Source organism: Pseudophryne corroboree, chromosome 12, assembly GCF_028390025.1.
Source record: "Pseudophryne corroboree isolate aPseCor3 chromosome 12, aPseCor3.hap2, whole genome shotgun sequence".
Classification (NCBI taxonomy): Eukaryota; Metazoa; Chordata; class Amphibia; order Anura; family Myobatrachidae; genus Pseudophryne; species Pseudophryne corroboree.
The window spans coordinates 12,541,781-12,569,528 of NC_086455.1; the positions used below are offsets into that span (position 1 = coordinate 12,541,781).

The 27,748-nt window shown below is 46.0% G+C and overlaps 1 protein-coding gene and 1 long non-coding RNA gene across 3 annotated transcripts in view; one reads left to right on the forward strand and one right to left on the reverse strand.

Annotated features, from left to right (window-relative positions):
• Window positions 1–1,098: 1,098 nt before the first annotated feature.
• LOC134980267 (uncharacterized) lies at window positions 1,099–27,392 on the reverse strand. Its single transcript, XR_010190366.1, has 3 exons — window positions 27,348–27,392; window positions 3,875–3,980; window positions 1,099–3,693 (listed from the first exon to the last, which is right to left on the reverse strand). It is a non-coding gene; the product is annotated as an uncharacterized LOC134980267 (long non-coding RNA).
• VSIG8 (V-set and immunoglobulin domain containing 8) overlaps window positions 9,632–27,748 on the forward strand; it is a 30,545-nt gene continuing 12,428 nt past the window's right edge. For both annotated transcript variants that reach the window (XM_063947012.1, XM_063947013.1), the window contains exon 1: window positions 9,632–9,820. In XM_063947012.1, the coding sequence (XP_063803082.1) occupies window positions 9,772–9,820 (49 nt within the window). In that variant the 5' untranslated portion in view covers window positions 9,632–9,771. The remainder of the gene's footprint in view (window positions 9,821–27,748) is intronic.

A 27,748-nucleotide genomic window follows, 5' to 3' on the forward strand; every position in this document is an offset into this window, starting at 1 on the left:
TTTCATAATTACACTTGAAAATGAGACACATGTATATGTTGGATGACCCAACCATAGAGATGTATCTGCTCTTCCATCACACAGCATGGGGACAGAAAAGCAAGACTCCACCATGAAATTGGGACTCTATGTGTAAGGTCCATTTAGTTACACAGAGAGGAATGTGATACCCCGTTCAGATTGCCATTGCTGCGTCGCACCTGGGAAGTGGATATGGTTCCTTCCCGAGAGCGACCCAGCATTGGACCAGTGCAATGTGAACGGGGTGACTAGCTGACCCGGCAATATACAGAGTTGGGTTGCCACCGGAGGGAGGGAGAAGAGGCAGCATAAGGGGTGGCGCAGGTGATGAGATCATCTCCGTGCCACCTCTCCCTATGCTGTGAATGGTTACCAGGTTGCGTTCGCGGTAACCCGTTCACACTGCACCTGATCCAGGAATAACCTTTATTCCCGGGTTGAGTTACCGGGTCAGGCGATCCGGAAATTCGGCAGTGACCCGTTCACACTGCACAGGGACCCATGTCGACCTAGCACAATACCAGGGCGACACTGGGTTATTTGTGCAGTGTGAACGGGGTATAATAGACTGATTTTGTCAAACTGGCAATTGTCCGGTTAGTTTCCGGCAAGTTGGGAAATCACCATACGTCAGTGGTTCCCAACCTCCCTCCTCAAGGACCCCCAACAGTCCATATTTTCCAGGTCACCTAGCAGTTGAACAGGTGTATTCATTACTGACTGACACATTTTAAAAGACCCAGAGTGGAGTAAATTATTTCACTTGCAACCCTGTGAGGAGATCTGGAAAAACATGAACTGTTGGTATTTGAGGACCAAGGTTGGGAACCACTGCCATATGTAATTGCCGCCAACCAGGTGCAAAGTCACGGGAAATGCACCCTGAACCACTCTCTCCTGGATGCAAGTCGCCATCACAAGTTTTTAACGTTACCATGCAAGTAGTCAGATGTAGGGGTCCAGCCTGCGACCTTGCAGAACATAAGAGACACATTGAACACATATATAATGGTTTCCCTAATCAATACTGAATTAAAGGGCCCCCACAATAATTAAAATACTTTATTAAGACAATGTTAAAAAAAAGGCAAATGTTTAAAATTATGCAGAGATGTTAACGGAGACCATAACAATTCAAGAAGTCTGAAGTGCATCCATGCTGGTACTTGTAGTGACAAGTTAATAGAATTGGTGGTTCTATTAATTAATATGACCCAAATGTACTTTAAAAAAAACTGTAACAAGCATTGCAGCCGTGATTAAAACAACCTTGGAATTGGTACGCCGCAGTGCGCTGTTAGTCACCATCTTGACTCTCACCCCTCCCCCTGCAAAGCTTGCGTTATCCTCCTTCTGCGTTATGTACATTATACTCTGTATGGCGGATGTTGAGTAATTAGTCTGTGTCTTGTGATGTGGTGCATGCACCTGGAAATATGAAGATCAGTACATGGCCGTACACAGCGACGCTATATAGTATAGTATATAAAGGCTTCCCATAACCATAAATCCTGGCAGGCTTTGGGCCTAATCAACTTTAGTCCACTGCGGTGTAAAAAAAAAAAAAAAAAAAAAAAAGGAGGCCTCATTCAAAGATGTACAAAATGCTGATATTTGTGCGGTTGAGCAATTAGCGATCAGCTAGGCATACATTGTGATTGCACCGCGCATGCGCCAAGGTTCCATTAGACAGTCGCTCACAGTGAGGATTTCATTGCAAAGTGATTGACATCCAGGGGCCTTTAGCGTGGGGTGGGGGGAGCAGTTGTAGGTAGTGCCATTAAAACTGCAGACATATCACAGACAATTTTATATAGACAACTTCTCCATTTTATCGCTCAAAAGTTTGATACAGCCAATTAAACCACTTTATAATAGGTAAGGGTACAGGGGTGAAAGATGTCTGAAATAAGTCTCCATGACAACAGCAAGTTACATTATAGGCACAATTTTTCTTAAGAAGAGGGGTTAATGAAGCTTCCAGCATTGGGCAATAGTTGCTTTAGGGACAATCAAGATATGACCTGTGACCACTAACCACTACTACCAATCACCCCGGCCACATACGTCATAAGATTAACATGTCTTACTGCGCAAACAGATAGGATGACATAACCCACCACACTATAACCTTACCTGCACCCGATCCCTGGGGTCCACACCCAACAGGTCACTACTGAGCAGATTCTATACCCACCACACTTTAACCTTAACTGCACCCGATCCCTGGGGTCCACACCCAACAGGGCACTACTGAGCAGATTCTATACCCACCACACTAGAACCTTAACTGCACCCGATCCCTGGGGTCCACACCCAACAGGGCACTACTGAGCAGATTCTATACCCACCACACTTTAACCTTAACTGCACCCGATCCCTGGGGTCCACACCCAACAGGTCACTACAAAGCAGATTCTATACAGCATCGCATAGAGCCTGTACACCGCCCGTAAATCAGCGCAGCCTCATCCAAGTTGACAAAATGCAAATGACAAAATTCAGAGGCTTCAAAATTAGGAAACGTCATTCAAAGGGATCAGTGTATTCTAAAAACCAAGATGGCTGTGTCTGAATGGGGACTGCCTGGCGACGGACTGTGTACTCTCACGTATGGGTAAATATACATTGCATGCAGGCAGTTCACTTGGAGCCGGGGTTGCTCTGAGCACCTATGGGTGCTTCTTCTGTGGCCACCGTTGTGCTTGCGTTTCTGTTTATTTATCAGGTGTACTGTGATCACCACCTATGTAATATCTTCAAGCCTTCTTATTCGACATAAAATGTTTATATCCCGCTTTGCTCACAACAGTCTGATAGTTTTAGTCATGTTGAGCCAGCTGCGGCAGTGTTACAGTTTGACTACTTATGACGGGTTGGGGTTAGTCATTGGCTTCCGTGGGCCCTATAATGTAATGGATAATTTGTCCATTGTGGTTCCGAACCTCAGCCTATTTTATTTATTATCAGTTTCTTATATAGTGCAGCAAACTCCATTGTGCTTTACAACTAGACACAATGATCAGACAAAACTGGGTAATAAACAGTCATAGGTAGGAAGGCCCTGCTCACAAGCTTACAATCTATGGTGTCCCCGTATAAATCAACAATGGTTACTGTGATTGCCATTAGGATGCCTTATAAGCCTATAGCGTATTTAAAAAATGTTTTGTTCTACGAAGAGACTAATTTCCTCTAGGGCGTAACCACCAATTTGCACAGAAGTTATTTGCGTCATCGTGGCACCAGGCTCTGTCTCCTGTATATACATCAGCCATCTGCGTGTAACTTATACCTGGATGGTCTGTGTCCCATTGAGTCTTTGTCAGGTGTTTGATGACAGTGGTGACGATTTTGCGGGTCGGAAATGACAAGGCTGTCAGGTCCAGGCGTTGCGCTGATGCAATTGCGAGTATTTGTCATGTCCTGGTAAGGGGTTCCACTTGTGTATGTTAAGTGTATCACAACCTCTAGTAATTAGTTTTCCCTTCAGTTAATGCCCATCTATTAGGCTGTAGATGATGCATATCTACATGGGTTTAGTGTACGATGAACTTGTAAGGGGTGAGCCATATGCGGAGCAGCTGATCCTGATATATTCGGGATACTGAGAGTCGCTGTCTGTAATGTTGAGGCCGTCACAGAATCCATAAACATTAGTTCATCTGAACGCTGGAAAGAGAGAAGTTGTATAAAACAGATGTTGTGTAGCAGGTGTATTAAGCAGAGGTAACAGTTTTGTTGCAATTCCTCATAAGTTGCGGGCTATGTATAAATTTAACATTTTTTTTTTTAAGAAATGAAAAAATAGTATACAAAAAAAACATTTGCAGACTGTTTTTACTATACTTACTATGGGAAAGAATCTGCTTGATCCAGAATAATTACCAAACTCTGCGACAGCAAACCACGTTGAGCCAGTCATGTCTCGCACCCAGGAATCATACGGATCACACGGGCTGTGGACAAAGGACTTAGTTTTAGTCAGCAGTGAGAAATAAAGCTGCAGAGGGTAAATGCAATAATGTACTCAGATACTGGTAGTAGAGTCCGACTTTGCCAGTCGTGCAAAATGCCTGACGAATTCTGACTTTTTTTTTTAAGGGGCAATCATTTATAAGTCAAAGCCATGGCTCATAAATGATTGTCACTTTAAAAACAAAAACTGCAAAACATTTTCGCCCGGCATCCCGCACCCATCGCGGACTTGGGATCTATTACATCCCACCCCTACAGTAAAACAACTAAAACATTTTAGCTGTCTAAGCAATAACTCACGTTTGTAAGGAATATGGAGAGAGACACACTGAATGATGGCAGGTGCGGTTGGTTGTCCACCTACTGTATATGCTGCAGATAACCAGTGAGAACATAATTATTGCTAATTTCAAAGCACTCCGTGCTTGTGGTGATATTTTAATTTATGGCCTATTAAATATTAGAAAATCCAATCTGTCCCAATATATTGTTTTCATATTACAGAACTGTATTCATTGGTGGATCTACAGTGGGTGCAGGGTGTACAATGCACATGGGGCCCACAACGCACACCCAGTGTCATTTTTAAATACTTACCTCTCTGAAGTCCCAATGTTGGTGCAGCGTGAGCAGCACAAGTCACCAGGAAAATGGTGTGGTGGCCATTTTTCCAGAGATCTGTGCATGCGCAGAAGAGACGTACCTGGGAGCAAGGAGCAGACACCATGGGGCAGATGTATTAAGCCTAGATACGTGATAAATTAGTGATGAGTGCAAGGTGATAACGCAACAGCCAATCATTACAGGTTTGAAACATAACAGGAGCTGATTGGCTGGTGCGTTGTCACCTTCCACTTATCACTTCTTTATCATTGCTTTATCACTTCTCCAGCCTTAATATACATGCCTCCATCAGTAGCGGATCTTGCCATGGGTAAATGCCATGGTGTTCTTTATGTATTACACTGTACCATATGTAAATCAACAGCCACAGAAACACTACGGAGGATATTCAATTACCCACAATCACTGATCATGGGTAAAAGTATCGCTGGAGATGCTATTCAATTAGCCCGAATAAGCCGGCGCATGCCGCGGCTTATCAGGGATTAGTTTCACCTGTCTCCTGCAGGTGAAGCAAAATTCCCGAACACACCTGTTTTCGTCCAAAAATGGGGCTGTTTCTACCAAAAACACACAGGTTTCACTGAACCTGTGTGTTTTCGGGTGACACTTTTTTTGGGTGTTCTAATTGAATTAAACAAAAAAAAAAAAGTTTCACTCCCAGTGGCTTTTCAATGGTGATTGAATACCCCCTGACTGATACAGCAATACTAGCAAGTACTTTCACAATATCGGTTTTCTGCCATTTACACAACACTAATAACGTTTCAGGGGGAGGAAGGCACAAGGAACCTACTCAGTCCAATCAGTAAAAGTGTTCTATTCACAATCTCTCCTTTCTGTCTCCACTGACGACCATTTTCATCAAATATTTGGCAGCTAACGAGTCTATTTTAGATCTAGTTTTTTTTTTATAAGCTATTTAATATTACACGAGTTACATTTTGAAACATATGTGCATTGTGTAATGGAAATCCTTGTTGTCCAGTGAATGGAAAAAAAAAAAAATCTACATAGGAGACTCCTAATCCCAAATGTATTTATGTGACTTGTTCATTGGGTTATACAGAATTTCCAGAGACTGGATCTCACCCTGCACCTCCTAAAGTGTCCGCTGCAAATGACTGACACCCTAATGGGCAATCATTTAAAAAGCAAAACCAGGTTGATTCAGCCTCTTAAATTATTGCTCCTTTAGATTACGGCCGCCTGTGTCTGCATCTCGCGGGTTATACAAATCGGGTGCATCAGCTAGTTATGTAAGACACAGGAGTGTTTATTTACCCAGCGGAAATGGCCAGGACTTTACCAGGAAGGCTCGGCTACTGAAAGCATCACCCTTATAAATATCGGACATAAAACCAGAAGCGCTGGGTTTTACAACCTAAAGCTTTGCAGATAAACCCCAGAAACTCTACTGTATTTTATTGCATGGTTTCTGAATGTTTTTGTCCCATGAATAGATTGCAGTTAGTAACATTGCTGAACGAGCATTATTACAATAAAAAAACAATTACAGCATGATAAATACAATCACAGCTGTTTCTGGGGGTAATTCAGACCTGATCGCAGCAGCAAATTTGTTAGCAAATGGGCAAAACCATGTGCACTGCAGGTAGGGCAGATGTAACATGTGCAGAGAGTAAGATTTGGGTGGGTTATATTGTTTCTGTGCAGGGTAAATACTGGCTGCTTTATTTTCACACTGCAATTTAGATTTCAGTTTGAACACACCCCAGCCAAATCTAACTCTCTCTGCACATGTTACACTTGCCCCACCTGCAGTGCACATGGTTTTGCCCATTAGCTAACACATTTGCTGCTGCGATCAGATCTGAATTAGGCCCTCTAGTCATGCAAACTGGAAATCTTAATTAGAAGCCTAATAAAGCACCCCCTGGAGCTACTATCCCCTTTCAGTAATGGTGGCCAGAAACGGCTGGTTGGCCCATGATGGTCCTCCAATCAAAGGAGGGATACTGGCTGAGCATACTGTATTTGCAGAGATTAATATTTATTAGAGTACAGATCTCAAGTTCAGCCTGATCAGGAAATCCCAGCTATAGGTAATGTGAGGGCGATATCTAAGCGCCTTTGTTGAAATTAACCCTCAACCACTTACACGTCACTCCTGTCATGTGTTTATTGGAGTTTTGACAGGAACGTGCAATAAAAGTGTACTTGAGGCGAGGTGTGCCCAGACGTCTGACAAAACACGTCTTGTCGTCACAAGTGTCAACCTTCAACCATATTAAGACATCAGCAGAGTTTCTCCGCTCGCCCTTCTGTTTACGTCTACCCAGAGGGGAAAACGTGTAACGATGGGCAGACTCCCTGTACGGAATTTAGCTCCATAGCTCGTCGCTTCCCTAAAGCTGCAGTTGGACTAGGACACGTGCGCGCTTGCTTTCTCCGAATGTCCGGGAGATTTACAAGTTATGGGGAGTCCTCCTGAGAGAAAAGGCAGCACTTTCACTTCTCCTTGATGGTGCAAATCGCTGTGCGTCATTGAGCAATGGTGGCTGGGGTCTGATGGTTCTAGGTGTGTCGTTGTGGCTCCACCAACCCCTGCGAGACAAGGCAAATTGCGTCTTTTATAAGCAGAGTCTGGGGTCATGAGGGTGGCATACTGGTATATGCAGTGTAAATGTATAGATATAGATATATCTATCACATCCAGGTCTGTGTGACCTCAGAATAAGGCTCTCTATTACACTACTATTATACTTTGGACTCAGCTAAACAAACACAAGATGACTGAGGGATTACAATCAATACAAAAGTCAGGTCTCTGGTTTGGCGACTCAGTCATCCGCAGCAGAGACGCTTTCATGTGGGCGGCACAGTAAACAAACCAAACACACCGGCTAAGGAGAGAACACTTTATAAGAATGTACAGAAAGGACCGTTTTCCACTGGAACCTTCTCCGATACATTATTCTGCATGCAAAATCTCTAGTCAGAAACTGAATTAAAGTTTGTGTTGGTCAGCACCCCAACTTGTGCACAGAAAGGGCCTAATTCAGACCTGATTGCAGCAGCAAATTCAGAGCCGTCCCTAACCAATATGATGCCCTTGACAAGATTTTGGCTGGTGCCCCCTAGCACCACCTCTAGTTCCACATGTTTTCCAACACCATCACCCATAGCAGTTCTCATTTTGGTGCTCCTACTCCCTATATTTTAAATAGTAGAAGTGCCCCAAAAAGGGGTGTGTTGTTGCTGGGAAGGGGCACGGCCACACAATAGTACCCCCAATTCATATTATGGCACACAATAGTGCAATTTTATACACATTATATCATGCGATAGCGTCTCGTATTCACGTTACATCACACAGTAGTACCACTTTACCTTATATACGTTACTCCTCACAGTAGTGACCCTTATTCACATTACATCACACTGAATTGCACCTTATTCACATCACACCACACTGCTCTTTCTTCACATTAGATCACACAGTAGTGCCCTTTCTGCTGATTAAAATGATATGCGGCATGCCTATATTCTGTGTGTGAATGTGGATGTATCTGCATACAAAATGCTACGTTACAGTGATTTCCAGGAATACACTAACCTAGCACTTAGTATGCAGATACAGCAGCAGTCATATGCAGAATACAGGCATGCCACATATTTTAATCAGAAGAAGCTGCTTGTGCCCCTAGGCACTCCAAGTGCCCTAGGCAATTGCCTACTTTTCCTATGCCTAGGGCTGGCTCTGAGCAAATTTGTTAGCTAATGGGCAAAACCATGTGTACTGCAGGTGGGACAGATGTAACGTGTGCAGAGAGTTAGATTTGGGTGAGGTGTGTTCAAACTGAAATCTAAATTGCAGTGTAAAAATTAAGCAGCCCGTATTTACCCTGCACATGAACAATATAACCCACCAAAATCTAACTCTGCACATGTTACATCTGCCCCACCTGCAGTGCACATGATTTTGTCCATTAGCTAACAAATTGGCTGCTGTGATCAGGTTTGAATTAGGCCCAAGGTTCCAAATGCAGCCTGGGTGCAGCAACGTTCAAGCCTTCCAGGTGAAACTACCAGAGGGAAACCAGCATTGCACAATGAAGTAAATTGCTGATAGATGTGTAACGTGTTAGGCTTGTAAGAATGATATGTAGATAAGTGAATAGGAATCCTTAGTAGATGTTTGGGAGTATATAGGGTTTAGTTTACCAAGCTATTAGCTAGTACATCCGCAGCATTTCCGATCTTAATTGAACTGTCCGGTGGATTAGTGAATCAGTAGCCTGCAGCACCAATTAAGTGTCATTATGGTGATTGTGACCAATCTGCTTTGCCGGTACTTTATGCTGAACCCATAAAACTATATCCTAAGTCATCATTTAAGCCACGTGCACTACAATATATTTATGGTGTGTCCTTAGTAATAAATACTGATTTTGGCACAAAGTCTAATAATTTGTCGGTGTCAGCAATTCTTACCTCTCTGCTGTGGTGTGAAAGTCGACAGTAATTAGGTCGACCACTATTGTTTGACAGTGACTAGGTCGACACCCGAAACAGGTCGACACCGGAAAAAGGGCTGCTGCGCTCGGCACAGGTTACTATTCCCAATCGTAGTCCACGTGGATCATAAAGTATGAAAAAAGTTCAACAAATGAAATAAAAAAAAAAAAAGTTACAAACTCATGTCAACCTTTTTTCCATGTCGACTTTTTTACATGGCGACCTAAAGACCGGATCCCCATAAGATGATGACCAGAATGTCTGATGATCCATATACAACAGTATGAAATGAATGTATTTTTGTACCACACATCCTGCACACACAGGACTGTATGAACACACCAAGCTTTGGGTTGCCCCATACACTGCATGATTGTCCCGTGTACACAACCTATCAACGAGATCGGAAACAACGGCTATAAACAATGCCTGACGGAGCCTTGGAACATCCTCACTGGGCGTCACCTGGCAAAGAATAACACTGCAATCTCTGCGGCAGAATACCTGCCCTCTCTACCTGCACAGGTGTGTCTCGTCCTCTCAGAACTCGCTCTGCAGGCTCTGCAGCTTCTGGGCTGTGCACGGGTAACCACAGGTCTCGCCACACACAGATCTGCAGCAACACCGACAGCTGACTGAAAGCGGCCGACACCCGCTGGCACCACAATGGGTGACCCTTGGGTGGTATTGCTGATTGTGGTGGGATTAATGCCAGGTGAGTACCCACTTCACTACCTTTATAGAGTATCTGACAGTTCCGTCATTGTCTTATCTCAGACAGGTGACAGGGAGACAGGTGTATCTTATGTAGCAGAGTTCCAAAGCAGACTTATGTGGATCGATGACTGTGGAACTGCAAGCTCCAGCATGCCTTCCACACTCCATTAGTCCATGGCTGCCATGCTGGGACTTTTAGTTCCACAGCAGTTGAAGCACAGATTGCTTACCTCATGCCCTCATGATTACCCATATCCATTGGACTGTAAACATTTGCCAGTTGTATATTACTGGCGCTCACTTACTGGTTGTCCGTACACTGTGTGGCACGACGAGAGACGCTACGAGTTCGCAGACACAGCAAAAAGCCGCTCACAGTGTAGCACAGACGCTGGGCTGAGACTTTAACGGGACAGTAATTGGTATTACACACGGGATCCGGACTGAAAGTCGACAGTAACTAGGACGACAATGTCTAGGTCGACCACTATTGGTCGACAGTAAATAGGTCGACCACTATTGGTCAACAGTAAATAGGTCGACCACTATTGGTCAACAGTAAATAGGTCGACAGTAAATAGGTCGACCACTACTGGTCGACAGTAAATAGGTCGACCACTACTGGTCGACAGTAAATAGGTCGACCACTACTGGTCGACAGTAAATAGGTCGACAGGGTGTAATAAAACAGGCAGATTTTGCGCTCAGAGCAGCAGAATCACGTGGGACCTGGCGCACCCAGGGGGCTATGCGGCACTGCTGAAGCAAGAGTATGTAGGGGTCTATTTATATAACTGAATATCTATCATTTTTCACTGCAATACATATTTGGATATAGCTGCTATTTAGCGGTCGGGGGCTCATTAAGGTGTAGACCCCGCACCTCTGTGAGGGTTACCGTCTCCTCCGTCAGCACCTATCACTGCCTGTGAAATGTCGCTGTAAAATGCGCATCAGTTTGGCCCAGGGGTGAGAAAGTGAAGCTTTTCCTCACATGCCCTCCGTCACTGTGTATAGGTAACGCCATCTGGAGACCGCGCTACCTAGCTGCAGAAAGTGACGATTTCCGCTGTTTGTTAAATTGCGCAAACTCCGCAGTGCCCATAGCGGGCTGTAGGGACACAGTAATAAATGCGCTGCCAGACAGACCAGTGATTTATCTGCGGTATCGGCTGGTAAATAGGAGGTGGTGGTGAGAATCTTTCTCCTGTAAAACAGGCGGATAAAGGGGACATCACTGCTTCCTATATAGACCTCAGTGACTGTAGAGCAAACAGTGTTTAGTTAGAATGGTGTACAAGGTACAGGCACAATACTGCATGGAGAGACACTGCTAGCATGGTGTAATCATTACATCTGTGTGCGGCTACACTGGTGTTAATGATTAATGTGCCTGGTTAGTATGTCACGTAAGGGGCTGTAGGTCTGTATTGGGAGTGTCTATAGACAGAGACTAGGGCGGTATAACAGTTTCCAGCACTGCAAAACACAAAGAATGAGAAGAACATGAATTATGGTGATGTGTGTTATGCTTCCTGGGAAAGTACTCCAGCTATTGGGAGTACCTCTGCTCGGGACTGTACTGTAACTAAATGTTTCCGGGGACATTACTCTGGACATTGGGAGTACCACTGCTCAGGACAATGCTGTAGCCAATATCACTAATACTTCCTGGGACAGTACTCCAGCCATTGGGAGTACCACTGCTCGGGACTGTACTGTAACGAATATCACTAAATTCCTGGGACAGTACTTCAGCCATTGGGAGTACCACTGCTCGGGTCAATACTATAACCAATATCACTAATGCTTCCTAGGAGAGTGCTCCAGCCATTGGGAGTACCTCTGTTCAGGACTGTACTGTAACCAATGTTTCCTGGGCCAGTACTCTAGACATTGGGAGTACCACTGCTGACGACAATACTGTAGTCAATATCACTAAAGCTTCCTGGGACAGTACTCCAGCCATTGGGAGTACCACTGCTCGGGACAATACTGTAACCAATATCACCAAGGCTTCCTGGGACAGCAGTCCAGCCATTGGGAGTACCACTACTCAGGACAATACTGTAGCCAATGTGATTAACGCTTCCTGGGCCAGTACTCCTGCCATTGGGAGTACCACTGCTGAGGACAATACTGTAGTCAATATCACTAAAGCTTCCTGGGACAGTACTCCAGCCATTGGGAGTACCACTGCTCGGGACAATACTATAACCGATGTCACTAAAGTTTCCTGAGACAGTACTCCAGCCATTGGGAGTACCACTGCTTGAGACAATACTGTAACCAATGCTTCCTGGGAGAGTACTCGAGCCATTGGGAGTACCACTGCTCGGGACTGTACTGTAACCAATATCACTAATGCTTCCTGGGACAGTACTCCAACCATTGGGAGTGCCTCTGTTCAGGACTGTACTGTAACCAATGTTTCCTGGGACAGTACTCTGGACATTGGGAGTACCACTGCTCAGGACAATGCTGTAACCCAGAGGTTCCCAAACTGTGTGCCGTGGCTCCCTGGGGTGCCTCGGGACACTTGTAGGGGTGCCCTGGGTTGGTGGTCCAGGACCAATTCTAATTATTTATGGTCAATATAATAGGCAAAACCAACGCTAGTGGCTGCCAGTCATAAAATATGTGGCCAAACAGAAGCAAATCCTGTCCCTCACCACACAACTGACCCTAAGGATGACATATAAACGCAATCTACTTAATGTAATATTTCTTTCTAAATTTCTCAATAAGAAATTTTTGGCCTAGGGGTGCCGTTAAATAAATTCTGATATTCTAGGGCGCCGTGATTCAAAAAAGTTTGGAAACCACTGCTGTAACCAATATCATTGATGCTTCCTGGGACGGCAGTCCAGCCATTGGGAGTACCACTACTCGGGACAATACTGTAGCCAATGTGATTAACGCTTCCTGGGCCAGTACTCCTGCCATTGGGAGTACCACTGCTGAGGACAATACTGTAGTCAATATCACTAAAGCTTCCTGGGACAGTACTCCAGCCATTGGGAGTACCACTGCTCGGGACAATACTGTAACCAATATCACCAAGGCTTCCTGGGACAGCAGTCCAGCCATTGGGAGTACCACTACTCAGGACAATACTGTAGCCAATGTGATTAACGCTTCCTGGGCCAGTACTCCTGCCATTGGGAGTACCACTGCTGAGGACAATACTGTAGTCAATATCACTAAAGCTTCCTGGGACAGTACTCCTGACATTGGGAGTACCACTGCTTGAGACAATACTGTAACCAATGCTTCCTTGGATAGTGCTCCAGCCATTGGGAGTATCAATGCTCGGGACTGTACTGTAATCAATATCACTAATACTTCCTGGGACAGTACGCCAGCCATAGGGAGTACCACTGTTCAGGACAATACTGTCCCAGGGATTATTAGTGATGGTTACAGTATTGTCCTGAACAGTGGTACTCCCTATGGCTGGAGTACTGTCCCAGGAAGTATTAGTGATATTGGTTAGTATTGTCCTGAGCAGTGGTCTAATGGCTGAAGTACTCTCCCAGGGATTATTAGTGATGGTTAGAGCACTTCAGCCATTAGACCACTGCTCGGGACAATACTAACCAATATCACTAATACTTCCTGGGAAAGTACTCCAACCAGCCATTGGTAGTACCAATGCTTGAGACAATACTAGAACCAATGTCACTAATGCTTATTGGGACAACACTCCAGCCAGTGGGAGTACCTCCACTTGGGACAAATCTTTAACCAGTGTAACCAATTCTTCCTGGGGCAGTACTCCAGCCATTAGAAGTACCACTGCTCAGTACAATACTGATTGATGTGACTAATTCTTCCTGGGACAGTACTCCAGCCCTCGGGAGCAGGGCGGGACAGCAGCACAGAGTATATCAGGACATGAGTGATGTGTCAGTGAGGACAGGGCTGCATGTGACAGGGGCAGTGACATGATGCGAGGAGGGGAATGGAGGCAGCAGGGAGCCACAGACAGTTATATAGTGGAAGGGGCAGGGTCCCCAGCAGCACAGAGTATATCAGGAGATGAGCGATGTGTCAGTGAGGACAGAGCTGCACATGGCAGGGGCAGTGACATGATGTGAGGAGGGGAATGGAGCCAGCAGGAAGCCACAGACCGAGAGTCATACAGTGGGAGGAGCAGGGTCACCAGCAGCACAGAGTATATCAGGAGATGAGTGGTGTGTCAGTGAGGATAGGGCTGCATGTGACAGGAGCAGTGACATGATGTGAGGAGGGGAATGGAGGCAGCAGGAAGCCACAGGCTGAGAGTTATATAGTGGGAGGAGCAGGGTCCCCCAGCAGCACAGAGTATATCAGGAGATGAGTGATGTGCAGTGAGGACACGGCTGCAAGTGACAGGGGCAGTGATATGATGTGAGGAGGAGAATGGAGGCAGCAGGAAGCCACAGACTGAGAGTTATATAGTGGGAGGAGCAGGGTCCCCAGCAGCACAGAGTATATTAGGAGATGAGTGATGCATCAGTGTATACACGCACACAAATATAAAACCACAGCGGGGTGCAGTGTCTGCACTCAGCACTCATAGGGTGGGGTGCATGTAGCCCATGACCACATACTTCAATAAATACAAACAGAAAGTTCAGCACTCACCATAGCAAGCTCACTTATCCTCACTACATCAATAAATAAATGATGGGGGTTTAGTTAGTGAATTGGCCAATGAACGGAAGCCTGCAAACCGCTCGCCAAGGTTCCCCACCTTCATGCATTTCCTACACTATCACAGAGTCTTAAAACAGTATGTATGTGTATATATTATATACATTTTTATTACATAAATTGATCAGTTGGAGCAAACACTTTAAAAAGCATTATTGGCTCTGTGGCCTCGTTCTTGTGTCCTTTATCCTGAGGGCCCTGTACGGGTGTCTCCTTTGTACACGCATTGCCAGGCCTGATTGGGAGTACCGCTGCTCAGGACAATGCTGTAACCAATATCCCTAGTGCTTCCTGGGACAGTACTCCAGCCATTGGGAGTACCACTGCTCAGGACAATACTATAACCAATATCCCTAGTGCTTCCTGGGACAGTACTCCAGCCATTGGGAGTACCACTGCTCAGGACAATACTGTAACCACTGTGAATAACGCTTCCTGGGGCAGCACTACAATATCTCAGGAGAACACTAAAACCAATTGGAGTACCAAACTATTTGTGTATTACTCGCTACCACATATTAGATTAGTTCATCTTGGGACAGAACAAACTGGGAAGTAATTGTACGTTTTGGCATCACAAGGTCTCTGCACATGTGACTTATGTAAGTTTCACTCCTGGTCAGTAGAGGCAGTAGATCCGTGAAGTGGCCTTTGACACTATGGGCCCATTTATCAATGAGTGCAATATTAGCCCCCAGGTTCGCATTGCAGAAAGCGATCACATCTAGTGAATGTATCAACTGTGCTGAGTGCGGTGCAGGGGCATCTGCACACGTGCAGTCAGTCTGCCCGCCAAGCACAGTGGCCATTTCTGTGGAGGGTTCCTCAGGAACCCTGCCAGAAGTACATCCCTGATCTGTAGCTCATAGGTTACGAGCTACTGCAATCTGCACTAGCTATCTAGCTACGGGGACCAATATCGGGAATGCTTTGAGAATACAGCGCCATGTTTCCAGGGACCTTGCACCCACACTGTAGACTGAAAGTTCCAAAGTATACGCGCAACTGCACCACGAGAGAGAAGGAGTCTGCATGGAAGTGGCACACATGTCCCCTCCTAATTTGCCCTTACACGCAGAGATGGCCCTAGGCATAGGCAAACTAGGGGAATGCCTAGGGCAATTGTAATGCCTAGGGGCACAAGTACCTTCTGCTGATTAAAATATGTGGCATGACTATATTCTGTGTGTGACTGTGGCTGTATCTGCGTACAAAATGCTACGTTACAGTGTATTCCTGGAAATCACTAACGTAGCATTTTGTATGCAGATACAGCTGCAGTCACAAACAGAATATAGACATGCCGCATATCATTTTTATCAGCAGAAGCTGTTTGTGCATCCTAGCCACATAGTAATGCAAATAAGAATTTTCATCAAAAGGTGCCCAACGTTAGCAGAGCTGCCAGCTGACTCGCACTGCTACATGGCGTATTGAGGCAAGATGTATGAGGACACATCTGTATCCAAGCAGAGGCAGAGGTCACAGTGTTAGCGCCCGTGTGTGTGCGGGTGGGTTGGTTGTGCAGTAGTGTTAGGCATATGTTTAAGGGGCATTGTGTGTGTCATGTGTACAAATGCATTAATAATGTGCGGCAAATGTGTAAGGGGCACTATGTGCGTCATTATGTGTATAAGGGCATTAATAATGTGCGGCAAATGTGTAAGGGGCACTATGTGCATCATTATGTGTATAAGGGCATTAATAATGTGCGGCAAATGTGTAAGGGGCACTATGTGTCATTATGTGTATAAGCACATTAATAATGTGCTGCAAATGTGTAAGGGACATTATGTGTATAAAGACATTAATAAAGGTTGGCATAATGTGTAAAGGGCATTACTGTGTGGTATGTGTATAAATGCATTACTAATGTGTGTCTGTGTATAAGGTGCTCTGCTGTGTGGCGTAACATATAGAAAGGGCACTACTGTGTGGTCTAACGTGATAAAGAGCAATATGGTATGGTGTAATGTGAATAAGGAGCAATCCAGTGTGGTGTTATGTGAATAAGGGGCACTACTGAGAGGAGTAACGTATAGAAGGTAAAGTGGTACTACTATGTGATGTAACGTGAATAAGGGACACTATTGCAAAATATGTGAATAAAGTTGCACTACTGTGTGGTGTAATTTTAATTGGGGGTACTATTGCGTGGACATGCCCCTTCCAGGCAAGAACACACCCCTTTTTGGGCTGTGCGCCGAGTATGCACGCTGTTCCTATTTAAAAAAAATAAAGGGGGTAGGAGCACCAAAATGAGGACTGATATGGGTGGGGGTGATGGTGCTGGGAAAGGGGTGCAGGGTCAGAGATTGAACTAGCGGCGGTGCTAGGGGTCACCAGCCAAAATCTTGCCTAGGGCATAATTTCGTTTAGGGCCGGCTCTACCTGCACGGGTTATGGATGTTACTCTGCGCTTCTCCAGATCCTGGGGATATTTTTGAATTTTACTTTTTAAATCGTTGCACGTAAAACACGGAGGCCGGGCTGTAACCGATCATGAGAATGTGAGATTCTCTAAGCTGCTTGTCCAGTTCCTAGTTTCTATTTATCTTTGGCAGGAAATGCAGGTGAAAGTCCCTCTTATCAGCAGGGAGATACAATACGGGCTGGTTCAGCAACACGCAGAAAAGCATTATTGCACTATTGAGGCGAAAGGCGATAGGGCCGTTCTTCTTCACCCTACACATCAAAAGATATGGCGACTCATGACAAGGCGCAGTGGGGCGGGCCATAATGATGCGATTCGCAGTGAAATGCCCGGGATACGGCAGGGTTCCATGCTCTCCTGGAAGGAAAGGTCTTCCCAAAATTCAGGAATCCATATGGCCTTTTCCATATGGGCCCTTTATCCCCTTCAAGGGCGTGGCAGTGGTGGGGAAGGTGTAGGGGGAGCGAGTGACGGGATAGGGTGAGGTTATCACCTGGCGATCGCACGCGGTCATCACCACCAGCCCCAGAGCGGATTCCAATCAGCATAAGTAATTATACAGCTAAACCTGCCCCCCAGCCAATAGGAGTCCTGGGGGCGGGCTTAACTCCATAATGGTGTAAGCTGATTCCCGGGCGCCGTGCACGCTGCACTGACGTCACCAGGGAATCAGCAGGTAGTATGCAAGGAAATCTGAGTCACAGACGGAGCCACGACTAGCGTGGATTAATCTGTACATCGATATCGTCCAAACTGGCTTGCATGTTTAAACGATGATCAATTGCGGGGTACACACATCGTTCATCGTTGTTGCATACACACTGAAAGATATGAACGATTTATCGTTCACTTCTGAACGATATATTTCATGTTGTACAAAGATATTGCCAAGTGTATAGGGCCCATAAGATCTGACGATTTCACAGACTTGAATAAAGAACTAATGGGCCCTACCCACTTGCCGATGTGTATGAGCGATATGAACTACCTCGTTCAGTAATGAGTGATAAATCGTTTATATCGCTTAGTGTGTATGCACCAATGATGAACGATGCCCGTCCCCGCTGTAGTTAATTGTTGGGTTTCCATTGTTTAGCATAGCAAGCCAAATTTGGACGATGGTCATTAATCGTTAAAAACTTACATCGTCCAAATCAGAAAACATTGGCAAGTGTATAGGGCCCATAACTAAAGGGCCCTACACACTTAGAAATACCTTTGATAGACATATAAAAAATTAACGATATATCGTTCATATCTTTGTGTATGCAACAACGATGAATGATGCGCGTCCCGGCAATTGTTCATTGTTGATCGATCGTTTAAACATGCAAGCCGATTTGGACGATAACGTATGTAATGCCATATCGTCCAAATCAGCCATAGATATCATCCATTATGTATGCTTAAAAATCGCTGAAGAAAAATCGGCCAACGATAACATCGATGTGTAGGGCCCATTACGGTAACTAGTGAACATTTTATTGTGCTAAATTGTGGCTAAAATTATTTTTTATTATCTCGGGGACAGGAGGAGGTGTTGTGCTTTGTACAGAGCGCGGTATAAACAGGAGAAAAGCTGCTGTATGACCTCTCACATATAAACAACGTGGCTGAGAGCTGTATAGGGAGGTTCTCTGACACCGCCCCTGTGGTAACGCTCACCTGGCGCTGTATGTAGAGTGCAATGCTCGGTGTTTGCCCTCATTTGCATGCAGGAACAGCAGCACATGTATAGAGAAGTGCACGGAACCAGTTCCCCTTTCCTGTATACTAGGTGCAGTCTGTGTTCCTGTCTTTATTCCCCATATGCAGCAACATGACCCCTTCCACCAGGTACACAATGCTCGGCTCCTGGGCTTTCCCTTTAATGTATGATTTCCGTCACCTGTGGTGAAACCTCTCAGCCACATAATTCACCACAGGTGACACCAATCACACATTAACAGGGGATCCCAGGCGCAGGGTCATGTTGGGGGGGGGGGGGGGGGTAGTATATGTGGATTAAAGACTCTTACTACTGTATAGAAAGCCGCACAGTGCTATGCAAGCTCAGACTACTTAGTACGGGACCTTAAGGGCCTATTTATTAAAGGAATAACATACAAGTCTGTCAAGAAAGCAGGAACGGGCTGAGGTCTGCAAGGCAGGACTGTGGCATTCCACCCCAGGGCCACTGAGTGACGTTCAAAACATTCTATACATTGGAATCAGAATTCAGAGCAAGGAGCAATTCCTCTGGATGTTGATTGAGCACATAAAATGGCTTCCTTCCGCAGCAGTGATGGGCAATAGGTTGCTGTTTGGCCCTTCAAGCCTAAGGGGTCTATTTACTAAAGCCTTGGATGGAGATAAGGCAGACTGAGATAAAGCACCAGCCAATCAGATAATAACTGCCATGTCACATGCTGTGTTTGAAAAAATGACAGGAGCTGATTGGCTGGTACTTTATCGCAGTCTAAGGGGCCCTACTCATTAGACGATGCGCCGCCGAGGTGCCCGACGGCCGATACGGCCGACGAGCGACCCGGTGGCGGAGGGGGGCAGTGACGGGGGGAGTGAAGTTTCTTCACTCCCCCCGTCACCCGGCTGCATTGAAGTGCAGGCAAATATGGACGAGAACGTCCATATTGGCCTGCATGCACAGCCGACGGGAGACCAGCGATGAACGAGCGCGGGGCCGCGCATCGTTCATCGCTGGAGTCTCCACACTGAAAGATATGAACGAGTTCTCGTTCATTTCTGAACGAGATCGTTCATATCTTTCATAAAATCGGCCAGTGCGTAGGGCCTATAAGGCTCCTGAATCTTGCGGCCCCCGGCCTCTTCCTTATTTTTTGTCAGGCTCGTTTGTAATAACTTGTAAAACTTGTGTAAAATGTCTGCTGTATGTTATTACAGATAGCTGCCTTTTTCTTTTGATTAAATGTATTATTTTTTTAAATATTACTGGGATTATGGGTAATTTGTGGCCAATCTGAAGGTTTGAGGGCTCCTGAATATTAATCAGGCTGCCTATCACTGCTCCGTGTGCAGATGACAGGACACTTTCTTATCCAGATCATCCATCAGGTGACCTAGGGGCTGATTTATCACCATAAACCGAATCCGCACAGCGATAATTGATTACATTGCACGGATGTATCATTTACCTCACACAGGGACAGCGCATGCAAGCAAGCTCTGTCCCTGCGATGACAATACACAACAGTATTGGGGTATTTGGGGGGAAAAATACCCAGATGTCCTGCTGTGCACGCGCCACAACCAACGCCGACTCGACCCCACCATCACGACTATCCCCCCACACCCTTGTGATATAGCTTCCCCCCAGTCCAGGGAGCCGGCAATCGCTGCTCCTCCAAGGCATCGGATCCTGCACGCTGCTGTGACCCCGGTGCTGTAAAGTGAGCTGCCGTTTTACAGCATCACTTTACTGCATCAGGGGTCACAGTAGCGCACATGAGGTCCCAATGACTGGCAGCCCGCACCGATCACTGGCCCCCTGGACTAGTAAGTATGTTTTGATTTTTTTTTTTTTTTTACCAGTGATCAGCTTGTGTGTCCATCGGGCACACAGAGCTGACCACCGGAGCCGGGTCCTGCACAGGTTTCTCTGCCAGAGGGAAGAGAAAGCTGTGCAGAAGTAGGGATCTCGCAATGATCCCTGTGATAACGCCAGCTGGAGTTGGCGTTAATCATCACAGGGCTCATTGTGGTGGTTTTTCACATTTTTTTGTAAATTAGACCCAGATCGCATTTCCTATTATAAGTATGGGAAATGCGATAAAAAAAAAAAAGTGAATTAAAGGGTTTGGAGCAGTTTAATGAAAACTGCTCCAAAAGCCCTTTAATACATATGAGTAATACTAAAATAAATAATGTGAAAAGTGTGTGAAAACTCCTTTTCACATTTTGTTTGTTTAGCAAAAGCAATGTTAATAAATCGACCCCTAGGCTTCTGCCTCGGGCCTAGCAGACATGAGGGGCCCGAATTGCCTTATGCTGTTTTATGCTTTATTTGTGTTGACAAAGTAGGACGGGGAACCTGTGTGTTGCCCGGTGCCCCATGAGGTCTTAGGGCCTGACATTGATTAAGACGTATCTGCAGCTCCTAGCTACCTCATGCCAGTGCTAGAAACCATCTGTATAGGCAGATCAGCTTATCTTCATGAGGAAGCCCAGACCTCCCACAGACAGCTGCCATGACAGGGGCGTTTTAAGAGAGGAGGGGACCCGCGTGCAGCCTCCGTCGCTGGCCCCCTCCTCTCCGGCAGCAGTAGACTGACATAATGCCAGAGTCTACTGCGCATGCGTAGGTCTCCGGGAACATGGCGCCCGCTCCTTGTTCCTGGGGACACCTCCCGTGCGCATGCGCAAATCACTTGGAAATGGTCGCTGGGGTAATTTTCCGAGTGATCAGTGCCCATACAGCAGGGCCTCCGTCGCGGGACTCCAGAGGGGTAAATATATTCTATTGGTGCAGTGTGGCCCCCCTGGACCCAGGGGCCGTGTGCACCGCAAACACTGCGCCCAGTATAGAAACGCCTATGTGCCATTGCTAGTATTGGGAATTGCACCCATTGGCTGCTATGGGCAACTTCTCCATTCTTTTTACTTCTTCAACCTTACATATCACACCAGGATACATCAACCTTTCAGCCCTTTAATCCATCTCTGCCCAAACCCTCCCGCTTCCCTTATATCTGGCAATCTCCCAGCAGCCTCAGGGGCTGACATCAGAGCGCATCACTGACTAGTAATTATAGCTGTGGCAATGGATGCTGAGCGTACGTCACTCAGGATCCGCACTTGTCATACAAATCACTGGTCAGAAGCTGCTACATACCTGTATGTTTCTATCCCTTCCAGTTCCATCTTAGGCAATATGCCTTTGTACTGTGCACCAGGAAAGAAACTTTATATTAAATAAACACAATCTACTTAATCCCAGAGAGGACCGTAGGGAAACAATGGACTACTTGTGTTTACATGACAAGTTGTGGGCGGACATCACCCTTGGGAATGTGGTAATGAATTGCCTGGCACACGTGCGCCCGTATAAAACATACATATTTAATGAGACATGCAGCGCTGACAGGGATGTGCTGCCTTCAGGTGGATGAAAGCAACTTCCAACTAGGCAACACAAGGGGGGTAGGCAAGGAGCAGCACGCCAGCTGTTGTGGAACTACATATCCCAGCATGCCCTGCCAGTTATTATAAAACGGTGGCACGGCATGCTGGGAGGTGTAGTTCCACAGCAGGTGAAAAGCTGGATGTTGCCTACACCTGCACCAAAACGGGTGAGGGAGGTCTCAGAGTAGAAACAATTCCTGGACCTCCAGGACAGGTCTGCAAGGCGTTGGGTACAGTACCAGACACTACACATATGAAGACACTGAAAATGGTTGGCTTTGAATGAATGATGCTTGTGGTCTGCAAGGACAGGTGGCGTTTTTGCAAACAATACAAGGATTTATAACAGGGCTGATACTCAAGAGGGGTAAAAGCAATCAGCGGTGATTTAGGAGCCTAGTTATCCTTTATGGGCTCATTACACATACGGAAACCCCCATTCATTACTAGGGGCCCGATGGAGTGCTTATTATTCAGCAAAGTCCAAAAACAAAGTGAAGTTTTCTTGCAGGAACTAACACCATCCTCAGATGGCATTGGTTTCTGGAGCCCCGCCCCTTCCTAGAGGCCCCTCTGCTGCCTCCACACTGTGCGCCCTGCCTCCATGCGCATGTGTGCCCGTCGGGCAGAGTGATTATGGGCCGGCTGGCAAGGATCCGGATTAAGCTACGCATTCTGGAGCTTCACTATTTAGAGTTATACGCATATATACTTGCACCTGGAAACTCTTAATTCTCTAATGGGGACATTTACTAAGCAGTGATAAGAGTGGAGAAGTGAGCAAGTGGCCCCATCAACCAATCAGCAGCTCTGTATCATTTTATAGTATGCAAATGATAGATGTTACTTCAGTGCTGATTGGTTACCATTGACAACTTCTCCACTGGCTCACTTCTCTTATCACTGCTTAGTAAATGTCCTCTTAAGTTCTGAGATCCAAGGATGCACTATAGGATAACCCAGTTCTCACATTGCATTGTCAGAAGCGTAATACTATGGGACCGGCGACCTATTATAAATAACTAATACTCTCTCAGCACTGGTGAGAGGAAACTTCATTTTCAAACTCACAATAGCTACACCTTAAATTCCATTAGCACCCTGCCCCCTGCTGGTCTCAGCGTGATGTCATAGCCACGCTAACTTGTCGTACCCGTGTACAGGACTGACAGTGATATGACAGAAATACAGTCATTTCTGAGGCTAGAAAGTATGTACATTCCTTTCCTGTTCTACAGGTGAAACCAACTTCCAGGTTCCGTCACAGCGGAGTATTTACCTGCAAGCAGAGTCCACGCCTGACAGAAACTGGCGTTCTATAGTAGGTGTAGCTCCCACAGCACCCCCCTCCCTCATGGCGTATCTGGCTGACACTCAGCCCAGGGGAGCTGCACGCTGCAGTGACAGAGAGGGCGTGAGTGTGCGGAAGGCAGACATTGGATATACCGGTTCTGTAGGGCTGGAACGTGACTTGTTTGTGCGTCTGACATTACTGTGTGTATTCATCACTCACTCCTGACTGTCACTGACCGGTGACCGTGTCCTGAGCGGGAGGAACCAAGGAACCTGGGGCTAGTTAATGGACCTCACATGGGGTAGCCATGAGTAAGCCTGGAGTCTGTGCTTCTCAGTCACACGCACTGGGCGGGATGTATTCATATACATCGCCGCCCCTCGCCACTTATCACAGCGATGTTGATCGCATATGTACTAACATATGCGATCACTATTGCAATGCGGTGACGGAGGCCCCCCGCGATACCTGTGAGGTGGTCTGTGGGGGGTCTCCACACTGCCCGCATTCCGGGAAGCAGCAGCAGGCTGCCCCCAGCGCCGCCACCTCCCCCCCCCCCTGCAGCCAGAAGGACCTCTGGCTGCATTGCTAGGGGTTGGAGGAGACTACCTTCCGGTACCAGGGCTGCCTGGAGGAAGGTATGCCGGGGGAAGGGGGGTCGGAGGCAGGTTACGGCAGTCCGCGATAAGAAGCCCATAGGCTCCTATATGGTATCGCCATCCAGAGACGGCGTTACCCTAGACAGCGAAAAACCGGCGGTGGAATCTTAGTACATTTGAAAATGCGGTAAAACCCCCGTTTTCGGGGGTTTTACCACATTTTTCCTTTAGTACATCCCGCCCAGTAGCTCTTAGCTCTGTGATAGGCTAATAAGCCCGGGACAACAAATATGGATTTTGGACACGAGATTCTTTCATAACCTACTGTAGACCTGTTTGTCAGCTTAGATTTCTTTAGGTCCTGATATATAGTTAAAGGTAAACTGAAAATTTGTGCTTGCGCACAAAAGCGCGTCCCCGCCAGGGCCGTAACTAGGGGTGGGCGAGCAGTACTGCCCAGTGGCACCTGCATTTGGCTTGCAGGGTGCCTAGAACGACCCCCTACAGCGGGCCAGGCCAACTTGTGGCTCTCCAGATGTTGTGAAACTACACATCCCAGCATGCCCTGCCACATTTTTACAATTCCCTACTAGCAAAACTGTTGCAAGGTATGATGGGACTTGTAGTTTCACAATAGCTGGAGAGCCACAGGTTGTCCAGGCTTGGCCTAGAGCAGGGATGGGGAACCTTCGGCTCTCCAGCTGTTGAACTACACATACCAGCATGCCTTGTTACAGTTTTGCTATTTGGTAATGCTAAAACTGTTGCAGGGATGTGTAGTTCAACAGCTGGAGGGCCGAAGGTTCCCCATCCCTGGCCTAGAGGGCTGGCCGCCGCTTAGTTACTTGATGGTCCAGACGGTCCTGCTCCTCAGCATGAAGTCATCATGACATCACGTTTGGGGGCGGGGTTGGTACAGAGTGGATTACTGCCCTGCTACATTCCTGGGCCATACAGTTATGTTTCTGCACCAATACTCTGATTTGTGCAACTTTAAATCTAGTGTATGGGGCATAAATGTGGCCTTTATCACCAGGTTTATGGGCCGTGCAGTGATCCGCCTCCTGAAAGGTGTATATGATAGGTGCATGTCGCCATCCACTGCTGAAATTAGCTTACCCTGAGCCATGGGTGTAGTATGGTATATCGGCGCCGGGAGCCCGACCGCCGGCATACCGACAGCGTGGCAGCGCAAAATGAGCCCCTTGCGGCTCGGTGACGCGCTACGCGTGCCACGCTATTTTATTCTCACTCCAGGGGGGGTCGTGGACCCCCACGAGGAAGAAAAAGCGTCGGTATGCCGGCTGTCGGGATTCCGGCGCCGGTATACTGTGCGCAGGGATCCCGACAGTCGGCATACTGAAGACCACCCTGAGCCATCACTCCAAGCACAAGTACATACAAGTATAAGATAAGCTCACAGTATGGATGCGGCTGCTGGGAATCCCAGGTGTTGCTGGGAGGTGTAGTTGTCCCAGCAGCTGCTGCCACAGGGTGCAGGTTATGAATAAATGACATTGAGGGAGCATTGCGTGACACACACACACATTACACTCACCGCTGCTGCAGAAGACCGGCTCTCGACACTGGTGAGTAATTACTAATTAAGCTAATTGGAAACTTCCAATTGCTTAGTCCTCAGGGGGGTTCCAGCGCAATTCTTAACGATTTTTCCTAAAATTAAGACTTGCACGGAGGTGTGGGGAAAAAAAATAAAAATAAATAAAACTCGCTGCTTTCCTTTTTCGGTCCACTAATTGTATAGAAAATCCCACAGCTGCAGGAAAATCCCAGCACTTCCCCCTTCATTCCCTAAATCTATTTTCACGGTAACGTAGAGTTCCTAGTTCTAGTGGACTATTTGTCCTACACAATATAGGATCTAGATCTATGGTGGACATTTACTAAGCAGTGATAAGAGCGGAGAAGTGAGTCAGTGGAGAAGTTGCCCATGGCAACCAATCACCACTGAAGTAACATCTATAATTTGCATACTATAAAAATTATACAGAGCAGCTGATTGGTTGATGGAGCCACTTCTCCACTTATCAATGCTTAGTAAATGTCCCCCTAAATTCTTTATCTGGAATATGGCAGTGATTTATCATTCCTAGCATGTGTTTTAGGATTTACCGCCCGCTCTTCTTCAGGACTGCTTAGTGCCAACGCTGGCCTTTTTTTAATATTTTTTTTATATTAGTTGCTTATAACTTTGTATTTTTACTCATAACTTGATTTCAGGTAATCATTACAGTAAGTTTTTTTTGTATTTTCAATGCCCATTTAGGTCTCTTATTTCTATATTTCGTGTTTGTATTCTAGTGTGTATACTATAGTGTGTAGTGTATTCTCAGGACGTGGGCTGCGGTTGTAACTCCCATCCTAGTTATTTTGGGTAGGAAAATGAGAAAATTGATGTGCTTGAAGTATTACATCATATCTCTGTGCAGACCGTTTCACCTTTCCTATCAGAATAACAGATTATGGAGGAGATGTATTAAGTAGTGAAGAGAGCAGAGAAGTTGCCCATAGCAACCAATCAGCCTTGAAAAAATATTTGTCAAGTGTATTCTATAAAATTATACGTAGCAGCTGATTGGTTGCCATAGCAACTTCACTGGCTCACTTCGCCAATCTTTTCACCGCTTCATACATCTTCCCTTTTGTGGATTACAGGTTATGCTTCTCTAGTTCGTCACACTATCTGCTTCATCAGTCACGCTGCATTCTGTACTGGCTGTATCTGAATGTGATGGCAGATCTGCTTTAGGTAGCCACAACCCTATCTGATGTGCTTTACGTTCTGGGTCAGTAATAGGCCAATGCATAAGATTCAATAAAATATGTTGAAAAAATTATAAAGGATGTTAAATCTAAACCACTATTTAAAGCACCATAGAGCAAAGGCAGCGGGTTTCTTGGCTGCGTAGTACATCTGAAATATCGGAGGGTTTCTGTCACATGCACTGGGTTCAGAATTATCCCTATTTGTCAGTATTGGACAAAGGCTCAGCACATTACGCATACTTTTATCATTTATTATCTAGTACTATTTCATGGACCTTACTATGTCATCTAACAGATAATCCACATATTTAACACACACACACAAAACTGGGGCACTAGTGAATTACACAGGTTCTGTGGCTGGATGACTACAAGCCTGTATGTCACCTGGTATTAATCAGCCACAGAACCTGTGTAATCTATGAGAATCCCGCTATAAAGGAACAGTATAATGTATATAATATATATCTATATATTAGTGGGAAGAGGGGCCATGTGCTACATAGGAACCGGGGGTGCTTATTCAGCAGGCCGGGGGAAGTTCTGCATGTGAAGGGTAGAACAGGTGATTTACCTGCTGGTGAAAGTGCTGTGTCTCCCTGCAGTATGGCAGCCTGTCCAACCAAATCAGAGCACCTGTGAAGGCCTGGCTTTTATAGGCAAGGAGGGTAATGTGGGCTGCCTGTCAATCTGGGAGGGGGAGGAGGAATCTGGGTTATATTAGGCCTCTTTAGAGCATTTGTCTTTGATAACCAGTGAGAAATAGTGGCCGGTGATGAGGGTGTAGGCTATGTTAGTAAATAACAGTACTGTGAGCATTCTACTCTGGGAAAGTAACTGTTTTCTCGTCAGCCTGAAAAATATAAAAACAGCTGTGTAGAAGGGCAGAAAGTGTGCGTGTCTCCAATATAAGGCTACTTTATCTATCTCTTTTTATATATACCTATATATATATATATATATATATATATATAT